The sequence below is a fragment of the Acipenser ruthenus genome, chromosome 4 (genome assembly GCF_902713425.1).
Source record: "Acipenser ruthenus chromosome 4, fAciRut3.2 maternal haplotype, whole genome shotgun sequence".
In the NCBI taxonomy this organism is placed as follows: Eukaryota; Metazoa; Chordata; class Actinopteri; order Acipenseriformes; family Acipenseridae; genus Acipenser; species Acipenser ruthenus.
In genome coordinates, this window is record NC_081192.1 from 41,526,525 (window position 1) to 41,543,373 (window position 16,849).

The 16,849-nt window shown below is 38.0% G+C and overlaps 1 protein-coding gene across 2 annotated transcripts in view; it reads left to right on the plus strand.

Annotated features, from left to right (window-relative positions):
- LOC117400350 (CUB and sushi domain-containing protein 3) overlaps nt 1–16,849 on the plus strand; it is a 524,933-nt gene that overhangs the window by 439,967 nt on the left and 68,117 nt on the right. The window contains exons 44-48 of one of the 2 annotated variants that reach the window (XM_059022384.1): nt 2,342–2,487; nt 7,963–8,043; nt 8,510–8,623; nt 9,543–9,731; nt 10,274–10,429. In XM_059022384.1, coding sequence (XP_058878367.1) covers nt 2,342–2,487; nt 7,963–8,043; nt 8,510–8,623; nt 9,543–9,731; nt 10,274–10,429 — 686 coding nt within the window. The remainder of the gene's footprint in view (nt 1–2,341; nt 2,488–7,962; nt 8,044–8,509; nt 8,624–9,542; nt 9,732–10,273; nt 10,430–16,849) is intronic. The other variant, XM_034000180.3, reaches the window with a different exon arrangement.

Sequence of the window (16,849 nt, forward strand, 5' to 3'; positions counted from 1 at the left end):
AGCAGCAGGAGCTGCCTCTGCCTCCGCCATGTCCACCAGCAGAGGGTGAATGCCTGCTGGGTCCTTGTCGACCAGCAGAGGGCGAATGCCTGCTGGTATCACTTCCCCCACCAGCAGAGGATGAATGCCTGCTGGTATCACTTCCCCCACCAGCAGAGGATGAATGCCTGCTGGTATCACTTTCCCCACCATCACGAGGAGAGGAGCGGGAGCTGCCTCTGCCTCCATCACCATCAGGGGGAGAGAAGCAGGAGCTGCCTCTCCCTTCACCAGAAAGACCAGGACGTGAAGCTGGCGGCCCTCCGCAGCCCTTGCATAGGCTGCTGAGGGAAGCATGGGGAAGAATCGCCTGGTCGCAGAGGCCGAGAAGAGGGCCAACACCCGCACCCCAGCTGGTCCTGACTCCCTGCCACGCTTCACCCTCGCCTGGGGCTGCCAGCCGCGCCGCATCGCCTGGGGCTGCCAGCCGCGCCGCATCGCAGCAGGAAGTACTGTGGCCGGAACCCCACCAAGGGGAGCTGTTGGCCACGAAGAAGGGGGAGGAGGTCTGGAGACCACCAACCCCAGCAGCAGTTTCGCTGCCGGAGATCGTGGGGGAGGTCAGGAGACCTGCTCCCACTGCAGCAGTTTCGCTGCCGGAGATCGTGGGGGAGGTCCGGAGACCTGCTCCCACTGCAGCAGTTTCGCTGCTGGAGATCGTGGGGGAGGTCCGGAGACCTGCTCCCACTGCAACAGTTTCGCTGCCGGAGATCGTGGGGGAGGTCCGGAGACCTGCTCCCACTGCAGCTTCTTCGCTGCCGGCAGTACTGTGGTCGGAGCCCCACCAAAGGGAGCTACTGGCTACAAAGACAGGGGGAGAGGTCAGGAGACCACTTTCCCCAGCAGCAGTTTCGCTGCAGGAGTGGACCAACAGGCTGTCAGCCGTGCCACTACCGGCAGGGGTGCTGACAGCATGGCCAGCCATGGGCCCACTGAAGCCTCCCTTCCCAGCCCGAGACTTTGTCCTGGACTGCTGGATTTTTAAGGGGGGAGGTGGCCGTTGAGGCCATGTGTGCTGCGCACAAGGGGGGGTATATGTGGCAATGCGCCCCGCCCCTGTGTGCATTTGTGTGTTATGTTTTGTATGTTGCGTGTGTTAATGTTGGTGTATAGTCATTGGTACACGGGATATAAACGGGTCTGTGTTTCACGTGTGATTTAAAAAGTGTAGATTTGTATTTAGGCACGAGGAGAGCACAAATCACTTCACGTGCTGGTTAAATGTAATATGTGAGCACGGGGTTGCACAGAATTAATTCACGTGCTGGGATTCAAGTGAATAATTAATTAGTAATTGAATCCCAGCACAACAGTATATATAGAGACACGTAGCACTCAGTCGGGGTTAGGTGTTCAGAGAGTGGAGAACGGGTGAGTGTTTTGTTTGTACTCACCGTGTTTGTTCGTCTGTCCTGCACCGTCTGTTTAGTGTTTAGTCGTTTTGTATGTCTGTTTATTTTGGCGTCAAGTGCCGTGTCCCGTGTTTTTGTCTGTTCAAACCTTTTATTTTCTGTTCTGTTTATTAAATGGTGAGCGCGATCACGCGCTCAGCTTAACGAAAACCCCAAATCTCTGTGTGTTACTTCCTGATTCTGGTCTGACGCCACCCACTCCGGCCGTCTTTGTGACACTCGGATACTGAAAACCCATCTGTTCAGAGCTGCCTTTAACTGGTAGAACTGTTCCTTGTTCTTTTTATGTGAAGCACTCTGTGATGTGAACACATAAAGGGAGCTATATAAATGCAAGATATATAGATAGATAGGTGGCTGCTGTCTTCAGCAATGTATCTATGTAACAGACAATATCTGGGCATGAACGGCAACCTCATGCTTCCCAAGCAAGTGTTTTAACCACTTTACACACGGATTGAACCGTGGACATTATTGTAATTGGCCCTTCAACTATCTAGAAGTTGAGTTAAGCTGTTGTTGCACTTAACAAATTTAAAATAGCCAACATATGTGCACTAAAATAGCAGCTGCTATCTTTGGATGGTGGACTAAATGAATCAGTTTTGTTTATCTTTTTTTGTTGGACAGTAAAACAAATTCACTAGTCAGAGGATGCATTAATTGGGATGAGGTAGACAATAACAAAAATGTTTCTCACACAAACTTAAACTTTAAAACCACCCCGGTTGGCTATATCACTAGACAAGATATGCTATTTCCTTCCTGCTAAGAATCATGGGTGCCAAATAATAGTGACCCATTAGAGACACAAGGCTTGGAACCCCATTTCAGTCACTCAACATTTCTGTATAGCAAATTTGGATTAATACTTTTTTTTTTTCTTTTAGGGATGGTGCAGATCAAAACTCTCCTCAAATCGGTCAGTTTAGTGGAAATACAGCACTAGATTCTGTGTACAGCACATCAAACCAGGACCTGATCAAATTTCATAGTGACTTTACGACTGGTGGATTCTTCGTGCTCAGTTATCACGGTTGGTACCTTTCACTATTACATTTGGTTTATTGTTGCTGATTCTTAATCATGTGTATATTACAATACATTTTATTCTTCAGTCTTCCAACCATTTAGCTGTTGAGCCATTAGTTCCATAACTGGTGCATTATCATTTTTTGTGTGTAGTTAATGCAGGCATAGTCCAAAGAACTTAAAAACAATATAAAGATTATATTTACTTCTCCCATAACAATTACTTGCCCTTTTCATATTATACTGTATAAACATTCAATAGAAATGACTGTCAAAAATAATTTGTTTTCTTGCAATATTTAAATAGTAAATAGCTTCAAATTTAATGTCTTAGTTTTTTTTTTTTTAACTGTCACTTACCCTTTTTTATGTTTGCAAAAAATCTGACAGATTGTCATTTCAATTACTAGTACTGAAATGATTTTATAAATCTGTGCTAAGGTGCTCTCATCTGAATTCAGGAGATGCTAGTTGCCTGCCATAGATTTATGTAACATACAGTCTGGTAGATTAGCCAAAATGTATTTTTAGAAGTAGAGCCATTGAGATGATGTTTCATTTTGTTTTGCTGTTAATACATTGCTGTGTACTAGCTGATGTAGTGTACATAGGCAATTACACACTTATTACAAAAACTAAATTTGAGTTTGAAAAAAACCCAACAAAAACACTCAGGCCCAGATTTATAAAAGAATGTTTTACGACCGTAAAACAGGCGCTGAGGGTTCTGAATTCTTGGATTGGATTTATAAAACACACGCAATGGCATAAACACGCAATTAATACGTGATTTGCGGGGGCAATATCTCTGTGCGCTTTAGCCCTTGATGCACATGCAATTCTGGGGCGTTTCTGAATGAAACCACTAAAATTGGGAGGGGATTTTGCAAATGAGGTCTATTAAATATTCTGTCTAATTTATTAAAGTTGCTGGTAATTGCGGGCCTCGTATTTGCTTGATTATTTTAAGAACTCTGAAAAGCAGGCGTTAATTTGCCGCAGTCAGACAGTAGGCTATATAAAAGACAAGGTGATGTGGGAGAGTTGTCTGCAGCAAGAAGGAGACATCGTTTTCAAGGACAAAGAAACATTTAATAACATTTTGCAAAGAGCTAATTTTGTAACCCTTCTGATCAAGTCAGTTTGTAAGTTGCAGTTTATAATACTGTATTGTTTTGCAAACTCCAATTTTCAATACATGTTTCATAGCTTACATGACAAAACAGAAAGTCTGCAAATAGAGAATATAGAATCCATGTAAAAAAGGTTCTTAGAAGAACCTGAAAAGGTCTCCCCACAGTGGCAAAGCAAGGTTCTAACGAGAGCCTTTACTTCTAGAGTGTACGCATTATTAAAAGAACGGTGGAGGAGATTAAGAAAAGATGGACTGATATTCCGAGGCGCACAGGCTGTGTGGTCCAGAGGTTAAAGAAACAGGCTTGTAACCAGGAGGTCCCCGGTTCAAATCCCGCCTCAGCCACTGACTCACTGTGTGACCCTGAGCAAGTCACTTAACCTCCTTGTGCTCCGTCTTTCGGGTGAGACGTAATTGTAAGTGACTCTGCAGCTGATGCATAAGTTCACACACCCTAGTCTCTGTAAGTCGCCTTGGATAAAGGCGTCTGACAAATAAACAAACAAAAGAAAAAGTCTCATATACAATGAGGGCTCATCCTCCACTGTTATTTTAGTAATGCCTACAGAATTTATGTTTTGTAATATGCTATTCTGCTATTTAATAATACTGGTTCAGGCAGTATTGTTAAATTCGAGTTGGAAAGAAAGTACAGTTTTTTGACCATATATACCATACAGATATGCTTTAAAATCATACATAGAGTAAGAAATACAGACAAACATAAGAAATAGGAGAGTTGTAACTGCATAAGACTTTAAGATATAAGTTGTAGTTAAACTGAAACGTATGAAGCTGTATTGTTGCTGAACATATTGCTGTACAACAATGGAAGTATTATCCACCCATTTGACTGCCATGGATGTAAGTAAATAAAACTTATTGTTTCTGAAGTTTGAAAAGTCTATAGCCTGGAATTATTCTATACGAAATTAGTTGAACTAATATGCGAAGCACAGTAACTGGATGATGTGTCGTAATGTATAAGCAACCTAGACTACAAACTCTGAAGGGGTACATTTGTTTATTAAGAAGCCACCACACATTCCATATGTTATTCCTTTGTCCTGGTGATGTATTTCAAGCTTGCATCTTCATGTGTTACAAGTACTGCTTGTACCAAAATCTCCACTTCCATATTAGTATATTTCAGTGTTCGCTTCTGAGCATCCTCATCACCATGACTAGTACCAGGCTGAGGTCTTTGTGTGCCATTCATTTTCTTTTGGAATGTGTAGCCTACACACGCAGGGTTGTCTCAATTTTGAGAGGTGTGTAACTCTTCACCGCTAATTGCAGTGAGGGGTATTTAAATTGTTTGATTGCGGAATCGCCTGCTTCACCTAATTAGTCTTATAAAATAGGTTGTTATTTTGACGATGAGTGCGGCCGTACTGAACACGCACATTACGTGGCTTTTTGTGGTCGGTTTTTCCCCTTTATAAATTTGGGCCTCGGAATTTAAGGGAACAATAAAACTAAGAATATGTCATAGTTTGCCGGATTTGAAAAAAAAACAACCTCGCTTAATAAGTAAATAAACTTTGGCTAAATTTGTTCCTGTTGAAATGACGTCCTACTGACTCCAGTGAGATGATAAAAATGTAGCAGGACTGCAATAAATATATAATGTTGCCGCAATACACAAAACCAAAGTCTTACCATTCAACTAAAGAGCAATCTCTGTAGTCGAGAGGCAAGTTTGTGTCTTACTGTATGCTGATGTCAGTATCATTAACTAAACAGTCGATAGGATGAGATTCATTACACATGTAGCTACCCGTGTGATTTTTTTAATAATTAAATTACAGTAAAGACAGGCATACTGGGAACTAACTGTGTATCAATAGAATGTATTGGTACAGTTAAGGCAAGTACTTTTAAATCAATATAAATATAACATAGAGGAAGGTCATTTTTCTGCAATATGTTGATTTTATTTTGTTTTAAGTACTGTGCTGATGTGAAGTATTACTACTATTGTATTCTGAATGTAAGATAATAAACAACACAGTAATGTTAAGGCTGTATGACTGTGTGATATGCTAGTAAAACATAACCAATGTTTATATTGTTTATTCCGATCACAATATAATTGTTGCCTGCTATAAATTGATGTGGGGGTGTTTTGTGCTTTCCTATTCAATTCATACAGTTCACTATGTGCCATAGACCTACATACATGAACAGACCTTTCTAGTATATGTCAGTACTTATTTAAAAATAAAAGCAAATTTCAAGGTGACATGATCTTTACTACATTGTATCCTGTCAAGAGGAAGTGCAATCAATCTGCTATAGAGTTTGTAAAACAAGAAAAAAGCATAACCTTCAAAATGAAATAAATGCAATAAATTGAAATATAACTGTAACCACTTGAAAAGATGCCTGTATTGAAATTCTGCTTTTTTTGTTACTGAAGATAAGTGTTCGCATAAGTAAATATTTTCATTTTTGGCTGTAAAATTACATATATTCAGAGCTATTAGGTTAAGTGAGACCAACTTTATAATAAAAGTTGCTGTAAAGATAATTCAAATGTAATTGTAATATAAGTATCAATAGCCTGAGTCTCTGCCAAACTTTAACTGACTATACTGTGGGGAGAGTCCTTTAAAGCTCCACTAATTAGAAATCAGTTTAGACTTTTCAGTGCTAAATGCTTCAAAATACCGTATTATTTTACAGTAATGGTAATTTTAGTACGTTTTTGTTGTAGATTTCCATACAAATTTGAGATTTGTATGGGAAGCTATGCTGGCAACTTGCTAACAGGTTTACATGGGTGGCTCCAAGTGTGAATTCTTAAACATGCCCAACAAAAACAGGCACAATACAACTAAAGCAATGGATTCAGTTTGCTGCCTTCTAAGGACCCCAATTCAGTGAAGCATTTTGTTGATTTTTTCATTAGACAATGTACAATAAAATACAAAAGTACTATAGTGCTGTGTGTAAAGATTCAAAAGGATTATGATTGATCTGAGAACCAAGAGTAATCTAGAGCTCTTTGTTCGTTCAAAATATGAATGTGGTTAGTCTGCCTTAGTAAATCATAAGCATATTGCAATTTCTTCTCATGCATGGTGCAGCAAAATGTATACATTTTTTTTAAATGTCAAATGTTATTCTTCTGTTTATTAAATAGGATTTCGTGTGGTCTGTAAAAAACAAGCAGATCTTTTCTATTTGACTTACATTCATGTATCACTTTTGCCTGACAGAAACATCACAATTAAAATTCTATTCACTGATACCAGTACAGTAAAAGCATTTTAAAAAGTATATCCTTTGTAGTAATATTGAATACACACACCAGTGTTGTAAATTAGATGGTGTGGCAACATGGCAGTCTGAAAGCCCTGCCGGTGCACAGGTGTGTGCGTGTGTGGGGCATATTGGGTGGCAGGTAGGGGGTTAAATTCCTCCCTGCAAAAACACGTGGGGATGTGGCTGCAACCGTGAATTGAATAAGTGATTAAATTATTAATTAAGGCTCCAGCAACAGGTATATAAATAGGGTGATCACAGGTGTTAATTGAGAAGTAGTGTTGTGGTGGTGAAGGCAGCGTGTTTTGTTACTTTGTTTCGTTTTATGAAATGCATGTAAATAAAATGCGCACAAGCGCTTCAACAGCAGCGTTTCTGGTCTCTGAGTCTCCTTGCAGACGCATCCCTTCACATACGGTGTCAGGAGAGGGATAGCAGCCCTGGATACAGAGACTGAACTGCAGATTTATTTGAAAAGATGATGGATTGGAAAGAAACTGTGTACAAGCAGCAGTGCTGGTTGGAAGCAGAAGGGGCTGTGTTGTGTGAGGAATGTGGGGACTACGGGCACAGCTTTGAGGAGTACACATGGATAGACCCCCTCTTCAAGGGATGGACTCGGCTGAGGAATGGCTCTGCCTGAAGGGTCTCCCAGCGCCGGCCCGACAGCGAGAGAAGGAGAGGAGCTGCCAGTCCCGGAAGCGAGCGAGGGAGGCGTAGCTTGCTCAAGAGCCATGGTTGCCTCATGTGCGAGGAGTGGGGGCACAGGTGTATAAATAGGGTGATCACAGGTGTTAGTTGAGAGGTAGTGTTGTGATGGTGAAGGCAGTGCGGTTTGTTGTTTTGTTTTGTTTTATGAAATGTATGTGAATAAAATGCGCATGAGCGCTTGAACAGAAGTGTTTCAGGTCTCTGAGTCTCCTTGCAGATGCAGATGGCTTTGTGTAATCACTTTTCAAATAGTGAGTATTTCATTTTTTATTCATTGACTGGTTTAATGCTAGTTTGTATGGGTCATTATCAAATTAAAAACGCTTAACACATATAATTCTTCTGTCCTTTTAATTTCTGTAGCATATCCCCTGAGAGTATGCCAGGCGCCTCATGAAGTTCTGAATGCAGAAGTGCTGACAGATGACAATGAATTTGAGATAGGTATGGTAACTTCAGCTCTGTAAAATCCACTTTATTTATAATGAAAAGCAGGGGGTGTTTGTCTCAAGTTTGTGCAATTAGTAGAAATTTCAGAACATGTGCTCTGACAAGCATTTACAGTGCTCCCAGATAACAAAATGCCTTTTTCCAGTAATAGCTTTTTTTCCTCTCTCTATCAAAACAACTGTCTTGCAAGTGGCTTAATTTTTTTTCTGTAGATCTTTTAGTTTTCCAGACTTTATATTCAATTTGAATTGAGTGAGGCCCATTTATCCTGCCATAACACAGTAGATTCAGCAGGGATTAGGATTCAGTGTGCAACAAATGATAGGAAGACATATGAACATTTTTCTTTGAAGTATTTCCATTCATCTAAAAATGACACTGTATTTGATAATTAACTAAAAGTGTAATTAAGTGTGCAGTATCTTGCATTATATTAACAGTTTCACTAATTAACCGACAGGAGACATAATCAGATACCAGTGTCTGCCAGGATTTACTCTGGTTGGTAATGACATTCTCACATGTAGACTTACAGAGCGTTTACAAATGGATGGACCTCCCCCTTCTTGCCAAGGTTTGTTTAATTTGTGTGCCAGTAAGTTTGTTTTTCCAATAAACAGCCATGGATGAGTATTACAATATATTTAAAGTGTGTGTGTGTGTGTGTGTGTGTGTGTGTGTGTGTGTGTGTGTATGTGTGTGTGTGTGTGTGTCTATTTTTTTAAAAGACACAATTAAGGAAAGATTATATATATATATATATATATATATATATAGAGAGAGAGAGAGAGAGAGAGAGAGAGAGAGAGAGAGAGAGAGAGAGAGAGAGAGAGAGATAGAGGTTATTTAAAACAGTTTTTGTTACACAACTAGTACTAAGCACAAATTAGTTTTTTTGGTAAAACCTGAATGCACTTAAAGTAATTGTAGCTAGCATAATAGGTCTATACATTTTCATGCACATCTGTTCATTATATAGGTCTGAAATGTGCAGTTTTGAAAGAAACACATGTTTTTGCAAACATGTATTTTCATTTTAAAACAGGATATCTGGTACTGCACTTTGTTAAAGAAAAGTGTGTTTGGAAGCCATGCTTTTTGACTGTCCTGTGCATCCTGGGTCAATTCACCTTGAGAGTGAAACTGTCCCCACCCCTTCACTAGCTTCTTTCCTGTCAGTAACCAATCACCAATAACCAATCATCTGCTTCACCGATTGACTGACATGCTTTCAGATAACCCAAGAATAAGGTATAGAAACTGAGAGTTTCCTTTGCCTAAAGCAGTACCACATATGGTGTTGTTAAATTAAAATACATGCATGGAAGTGCAAAATGGCTAGGATTTATAGAATGATTTTGTTAGCTACAATTTAGGTTTCTTCAGAAAAGTAGAAGTTTACTGTAGTTTCTTGAATTGTTTGAGAGAATGAAATAATTTGTAGGATTACAGTGTATGTTGCTTTATGTAACAACTGCCGTTTTCTTTAACAGTGCTGTGTCATGCTAATGACATGCGCTTTGATTCTACTGGAGTCATTCTAAGCCCTGGTTACCCTGATAGTTACCCAAACTTACAGATGTGTGCTTGGAGTATTACGGTGGAAAAGGGATATCGCATTACTTTGTATTTTGAGTTCTTCCAGACTGAGAAAGAATTTGATATTCTTGAAATTTTTGATGGTAAGATTCTATACTACATGCATCTTACATTGTTATGTTTGACGGTATAAATCCAATCTTGCAGTTTGCTAGTGAGCTATTTTAAGTCTGAACAGCAGTATATGTTATTGCTGGGCTTCATTCCCAGGGGTTCTATCCAGGCATCCAAAATCTATTTTTTGAAAATGCAAAACACCCTTGAGTTTATTTTTACTTGTTATTCTCAACTTTCATCTCCAGTCTGGTTACAATATTGACATTTTATTTACGGGAAACTGCTTTTTGTTAAAACTAGGGGTGGGACTACATTTGTTATGTAAAACCAGTAACAAATAAATCAGAAGGTTCATTTTAAAGAGGCAAAGTTATGAGTAAGGTGTTTGTTACCTGTTTTGCAAAAAACTTGATAAATCTGTCCATTTAAGCAATACATGAAAACTAGGACATAGAGATGTGTACACACACACAAACAAACAAAATTGAATATTTTAAAATTATTGTACACTTCTAAAACTTTTTAAAATCATATATTTACTGTTCCTATTTTGTTTCTGTCTTTGTAGGGCCAACCAGCCATAGCCCGATATTGGCTACCCTTAGTGGAGATTATTCGTCTTTCAACATAACCACCACTGGTCACGAAGCCCTTCTCCGCTGGTCTGCAGATCATGGCACAAACAAGAAAGGGTTCCGCATCAGATATGTCGGTGAGTATCAAAGTATGTATTACAATTTAATATACTTTTTATTAGAAATCTCTTTATGCGGTATTGTTGTGACTCCTGTGGTTGTGTCTCATATGTTTTTATAGAACCTTAAAAAATATATACACTAGTTTTGTTTTATTTTGCTTCCTGAGCAATACCAGAGCTTAAAGTTGTCATTTCTACTGAAATTAGTTAGAGGAGTAAGAATATGCAATGAAAGCAGGTTCACAACACCTCTGGATCTAGATCTGCTTTCTCATCAAGATGCCTTAAATTTAAAAGAACAAACTCTCCACCTCCACTGTTCTTCCTCTCGTATGCCTCATCCACGGAATCCTCCCATGGCACTGTTCGCTCCACCAGGATAACAAGGCATGCTGAGGTTGACCCCAGAACAATGTCAGGTCGAAGGGTAGTTGTAGCAATCTCAGGCGGGAAAATAAGACGCTGGCCTACATCTGCGTGCATTCTCCAATCTCTAGCAGCCTCCAAATGCCCCGGGCGACTCTTAGTTCTAATAACCTTTACTTTTGGTGCTCTCCTGGATGAAGAGATGTCATTTTCTGTCTGCCAGCTGGTGCTGTTATTGGTGACGAGCTGTCGATCTTATTAGGCCATTCTTAAGCATCGCAGCACCTGGTCACAGAACCTGACTCAGAGCCACCTTATGTCCTGTAAGAATATGAGCAAAATAAATAATTGCTCTAAATCTTGTAATATACAGTACCAGTATAGTGTTGAAATGCTGTACACTATCTATTTTTGACAGTACAGTAATACAATGAAAGGGTTAAAGAAAGGAAGTATGTGTAATATTTTTGCCAATGCATTTTTCTTTTCTATAGCATGTTAATTAATGGTGTACACAGTACTCGGTCCTGTGGCCAGCACAATACATTTTACTTTACATGATTTCCAAAGATATATTACAATTGCTTTAGTACTTATTCCTTGGCACTGTAACTCAGATGGATAAAACAGCACAATCTATTAATGTTCACTTGAGCTTTTTTGTTTGTAAGTGATGGTAATATTAGTTGATATTTATGATTGATTTATTTTTTAGACTGGATGGCTTAGTTTGTAAACAAATGAACAAATGAAATTAAACTTTTGGCTTTTCTTTTTACACTGTAAATGGATGGTAGCCTTAGGGCTTGTATCATAACACAATAAAATTTTATTTTACCTTGTATTAATTTAATATAATAAAAGCCATTTTTGAATACAGATCTACTCAAAAGGGTGAAAGGGCAAACAAACAGAGCAATAAATCATTCAGAAAATGTAAGCTAGATACCATTTTAAAAAATGAAATAATCATGACATACTGAATCACAGATATGCTATTCATAAAAACACCTACAGGCCAATTTTCAATTGTTTTGCTCTTAACCTCTTCAACTCCAGATGCAAAAATGAATGTGCACTCCAGCCACCAGATTTTGAAATGATTGTAATTGGCATTTTTACCCCTGAAATTGGTATAAAATAGAGGAGACCGGGGTTGGTTGTCACAGTTTTTACTTTTTATTATTTTCCTCAATCTGGTAACATTCCGCGAGGTTCTGTTCCTCTTTATATTAAAGAATAACTCTTCTGCTACAAATAGATGTTTTTATAACAGCATAACTTTATTGGAAATATTAAATTTAGACCGTTGAATAGGCATTGGTCACTTGTGACAACCTGCCCCATACCAGGGTTGGTTGCCACAAAATATGTCATTTCCATTTTTCAAAATAACATGAAGTTTCTACTGTGTAACACAGGATTACATTGACAAATAACGTTATATTTGAACTTTTTTTTTATATGACCATAGGCTATATTTATATGAACATAGGCCTATATATTTCAAATGTTGAACACATGGTATGAAAAAATAATTCCAGAATTTTCACAGAACAGGTGGTCAGACATTAAGGAATTGAAATAAACGTTATGTAGTGACATATCCCACATGTTGGTGTAAAAAATAGAAAACCAAAAATATAAGTAGTATTATAATTAGGGCTTCAAGTTTTCGTCTTTTATTTTCTATCTCTCTCCCTCCCTTTGACCCTTAATTAATAGTTGTTAAGCCTTAACTGAATGCCAGATTGTTTAAATGAGTGACGCACTACTAGAAACTAACACAGTGGTAATCAATAAGTTGAATTCCGTGATTAGAGCCAGAACAAAATGCAGGTTCAAATAGGATCATGTGAGATCAATGCACATTGTTTGTTAATTCAATCAAGATATGAGGTTAAAAAGAAACAACTTCCTTTGGTAATTAGTGTTTAATTAAGAAAGCAAATCGGTTCACAATATGTTTAAAGGGACATCATGTGATCAAAAATAAAACCCGAAAACTAGAAGCCCTAATTATAATATATCTTAGTTTTCTAAATCAAAATAATTCTAGGTAGAGCTACAAGTGAAGACATAAAATATTAAGCAAGGCCAATTGTCTTAGCCAACATCCACAAAGCATCTCCTAAATGTCAGAATCACAGTTTTGGCATGTATATATTAATTGTTCTAGAGTGCAAGCCTTGTGAGCCCAGTTTTTACACTCATAGCACTTAATCCAGTCTGCTATTTGAGAAGTGCTCTAGGCAAACAAGGCAAAAGCATTCTTCTTCTTCTGAAGACTAGGAAGATGTTTTTTTTTTTTTGTCTGCCAACAACCTTTCTTTTTCATCTTTTGAGGCATGCCTTTGTAAGGCCTCTTCTTCTTATTCTGAGAGAATAGCTTCTTAGTTTTTTTTTTTCATTTGCTGATTGCCGTTTTTCTTTTTGTTCGTGAATTGCCACCTTAACAGGAGTATCTGTTAATATTGCTGTGCTAAGTTTTCGGCTTCTTTGGATCTTTACGCTTGTTCAAGGTCCAGCTTTGGGAAATGGTCGCAGATCTTCAGGGGTGGGTGAAAGACATTTGCCATCACTTTCTGTAGGATTAGAACTACTGGGTCCAGGTAGGGCATTGTCATCAGTGGTGGGCACAGGTCTGTTTGGTCCAGGTGTGGCACTGTTATTAGGTGGTTGTTGGGTCAGGGCAACAGCAGGCTCTGGAGAAGTTGCTCTGGGATCAACTTGTGGAGATACCTCAGTATTGTTTCCCAGTACCATGTTTTCAGACATTGGACGGTCAGTGACATATGAAGGAGCATACTCTGAATCAGGAAACACATCTCTGTTGTAGGGATATATGCCACTAACTGTAAAAGAGATAACAACTGGTAGTGTTGTGCCTTTATCAGTTTTCTTTTTAAAGTTCCGGACCATTTTTTTTTTTACCTGCAAGATAATAATCCCACAAAAATATAAATACAGGCGAATGCTGGGGCTGGTTGTCACATGTGACAACTGACCCCAAAAACAATGTGACAACCTGCCCCAACCAGAATTTACATAATAATTTGATTCTCACAGTCAAATGTCTTGACCTACTGGTTTTGTTTTTACACCAAAAGATAGCCAGTATTTGGTTCTATTTAGCATGACCACCAGTTCAAACAAACCTCAATGCTACAAAGAGTTATAACATAAATAACAAGCTTTAAAATGTTTACTTTGGGTATGAAAAAAAAAAATGTGCTAAACATAATGTTCAGTGGTATTGACTTCAAATTGTAAGATGGACCTCTTCCAGACAACAAAACACACATTTCAGTGTTAGTCTCACCTGCCAATGCCCTCTAGTGTCATAGTTATGAACACTGTGACAACCAACCCCGGTCTCCCCTAATAATGTTTGGGAAAAAAGTCAATACATTTATAACATTTTTATTAACCCTTTAAGCTCCTATGTAGTAGATAGTCATATTCAATAAAGCAAAACAGACACAAAAGTTGTTTCTTATATATATATATATATATATATATATATATATATATATATATATATATATATATATATATATATATATATATATATATATTAGGCAGCAAAATGTATACACAGTAAAATAAACGTTTGATATACATAACAGAAATTTTCGCGGTTTATGTAAAGTATGTACAAAATTACGCTCACAATATATAAAAGGAATATAAAAAACAATTTTTTTTTGTAAAATAAAATGAAATACTATGTATATAATTGATAGTTGATTGTTTCCTGCGGTATCTCCAACTCTTCTCAATGTTTTTACAGCTAGATAGGAGGCAGGGTGGTCCAGTGGTTAAAGTCCTGAGCTTGTAACCAGAAGATCACTGGTTCAAATCCCACCTCTGCCACTGACTGACTCACTGTGTGTGACCCTGAGCAAGTCACTTAACCTTGTGCTCTGTGTTTTTTCCTTTCCAGTGTATTTATTTATTTATTTTTGCTTTCAGCCTATTTTCATTAACACTGCTGTTTGCTCCTGTTTGGCAGAGCAGAGAGAATTTAAAAGAGCACGTTCTCTGTTTCTAAATTATTGAAGACTGAAATTAAACCAACACCCACTTTATTTCTACTAAATGATGATTCCAAACTCTGTCTATCCTTAGTTAATCGTAGGCTCCTGCTAGCTTCTCTTACCGCTGCAAAGAAAACTATTCTACAGTCCTGGTTCAATCCTGACCTTCCATTATATCATACCTGGTTATTACATCTCCAGTCCATTGCACGTTTAAAAAGATCTACAGCCAAGCTGCACGGTGCTAAGCACAAATCTATGTCATCATGGTCGGAAATTGTCACAGCTGTGAGAGACCTACTTTAATTCTGTATAGGTTTAATTCTGTATAGGTTTTGTGTCCCAGCCAGCATTGTAAATAGTTTGCTATTACTATTATTATATTGAATAGTATTGTAGTGCATTGTCTAAAAACAATTAAAAAAAATTCACAAAAAAAAAAAAAGAGCACGTTCTCCATTAGCACAGGAATGAACAAAACCAGGCAGGGATCAATTGAAAATAGTACATTTTTGTACACAAGCAAGTGATGAGCATATTAGCTACAGTATGTTTAGGGCTCTTCATTTTCGGTTTTTATTTTTGGTCACGTGATGTCCCTTTAAAGTTATATTGAGCCGACTCTGTTTCTTAAACTCTTGGAAAAGCGTTGATTGTGAAACAAGATCACTTTTGTTTTCTCTCCCGTAACTTGAATGAGACTATGATTCTGTTTCATTGATAATGTAAAAAAGAAAAAAAAAAGGTAGCTCCTTATTTTTAATTCAAACCGAACACAAAAAGCAAGTTCAGTTAAATTGTTTTCCCCAGATTTAAAATTGTAATGACTTTGCAAAAATGTTATAACCTGTTTTGCAAATACAGTGCAACGTTGCATATCCAACTCACTGTGGACTGGGGTATAGGCATGTATCTGAAAATGTCAGATTTGCGAACATCTATAGAAAATGACATTTGCACATGCACAAATAGGTTACTGGACAAAAATGAAACGCAAATTGCTTTAAACATGGGGAAATGCTTTACTTTAAAAGTAAGCGAATGTAAACGAGATTAAGAATACATTGCTATGCGGTTTACAATATAAAACAAGAAGCTTTTTATAGAAATACAAAACAAGGGGTACTAAATGTACAGTAACTTACAGATGGCTTCTTAATTCCTTAATGGTTTTCTTTTTAACACTAGAACCTGCCGTGGTTCTACTCATTCCTAAAACGGTCGCAGGCAGTCATTGTGACGGTTACATTTTAAACAACATCAATATTAAAATGAAAGACAAACTATCGGATCAAGCATGACATATCATACATCTGCACAGCCAAAACATTTAAATGAACAATTAAACATAAAGGGGTTTATTTTCTAACTTACCACATATAAAGCACAACTTAAAAAAAAAAAGAAAAACTATAATAAAATAAACATTTCAAAAGAACTACTGTGTAAACAGGTATATGTACACAAAAAACGGTGAAATAAAATATAAGTAACATATGCTTTCTCTTGCGTGTGTCACTCTGTGCAGCACTGAATCCAGGTTGAGCTGCAGCAGCCTACTGCTTTGCAGTTTTCTGATCGAAATGTTTCTGCTGCGCTGTGGCTAGCTTCAAGATGAAATCTCCTACTGATATTTTCCCTGGCGCATTTCTTGTACAAAACGAAGGAATTGATGGCTGCCAGGTCCAGTAGAGATAATAATTTGTTAATAATGACATGTCTAATTCTGCACAAAAAAGAATGCTGCTTCTCCGTACCACTGTTTGGCACCTTCTAACACTCACAACAGCCGCTGCTGCCATTGTCTCAGCGGGAGAGAATTTTGACTAGACGTGTGTAAAAACCTGATGCGCGTCACTTAATCCAACCCATTTATCTTATAAAACCACGCCTGATAGGATAATAACTCAAAGAGGTATGTCTTCCTGACACATAGCACTAACCAATGATGTATTTTTTTGTCGGTTACGACGGTTACAACTTTGAAATACCACCTTGAAATATTTAAATGCATTTTTTTTATGTTTGACGCGTATAACAT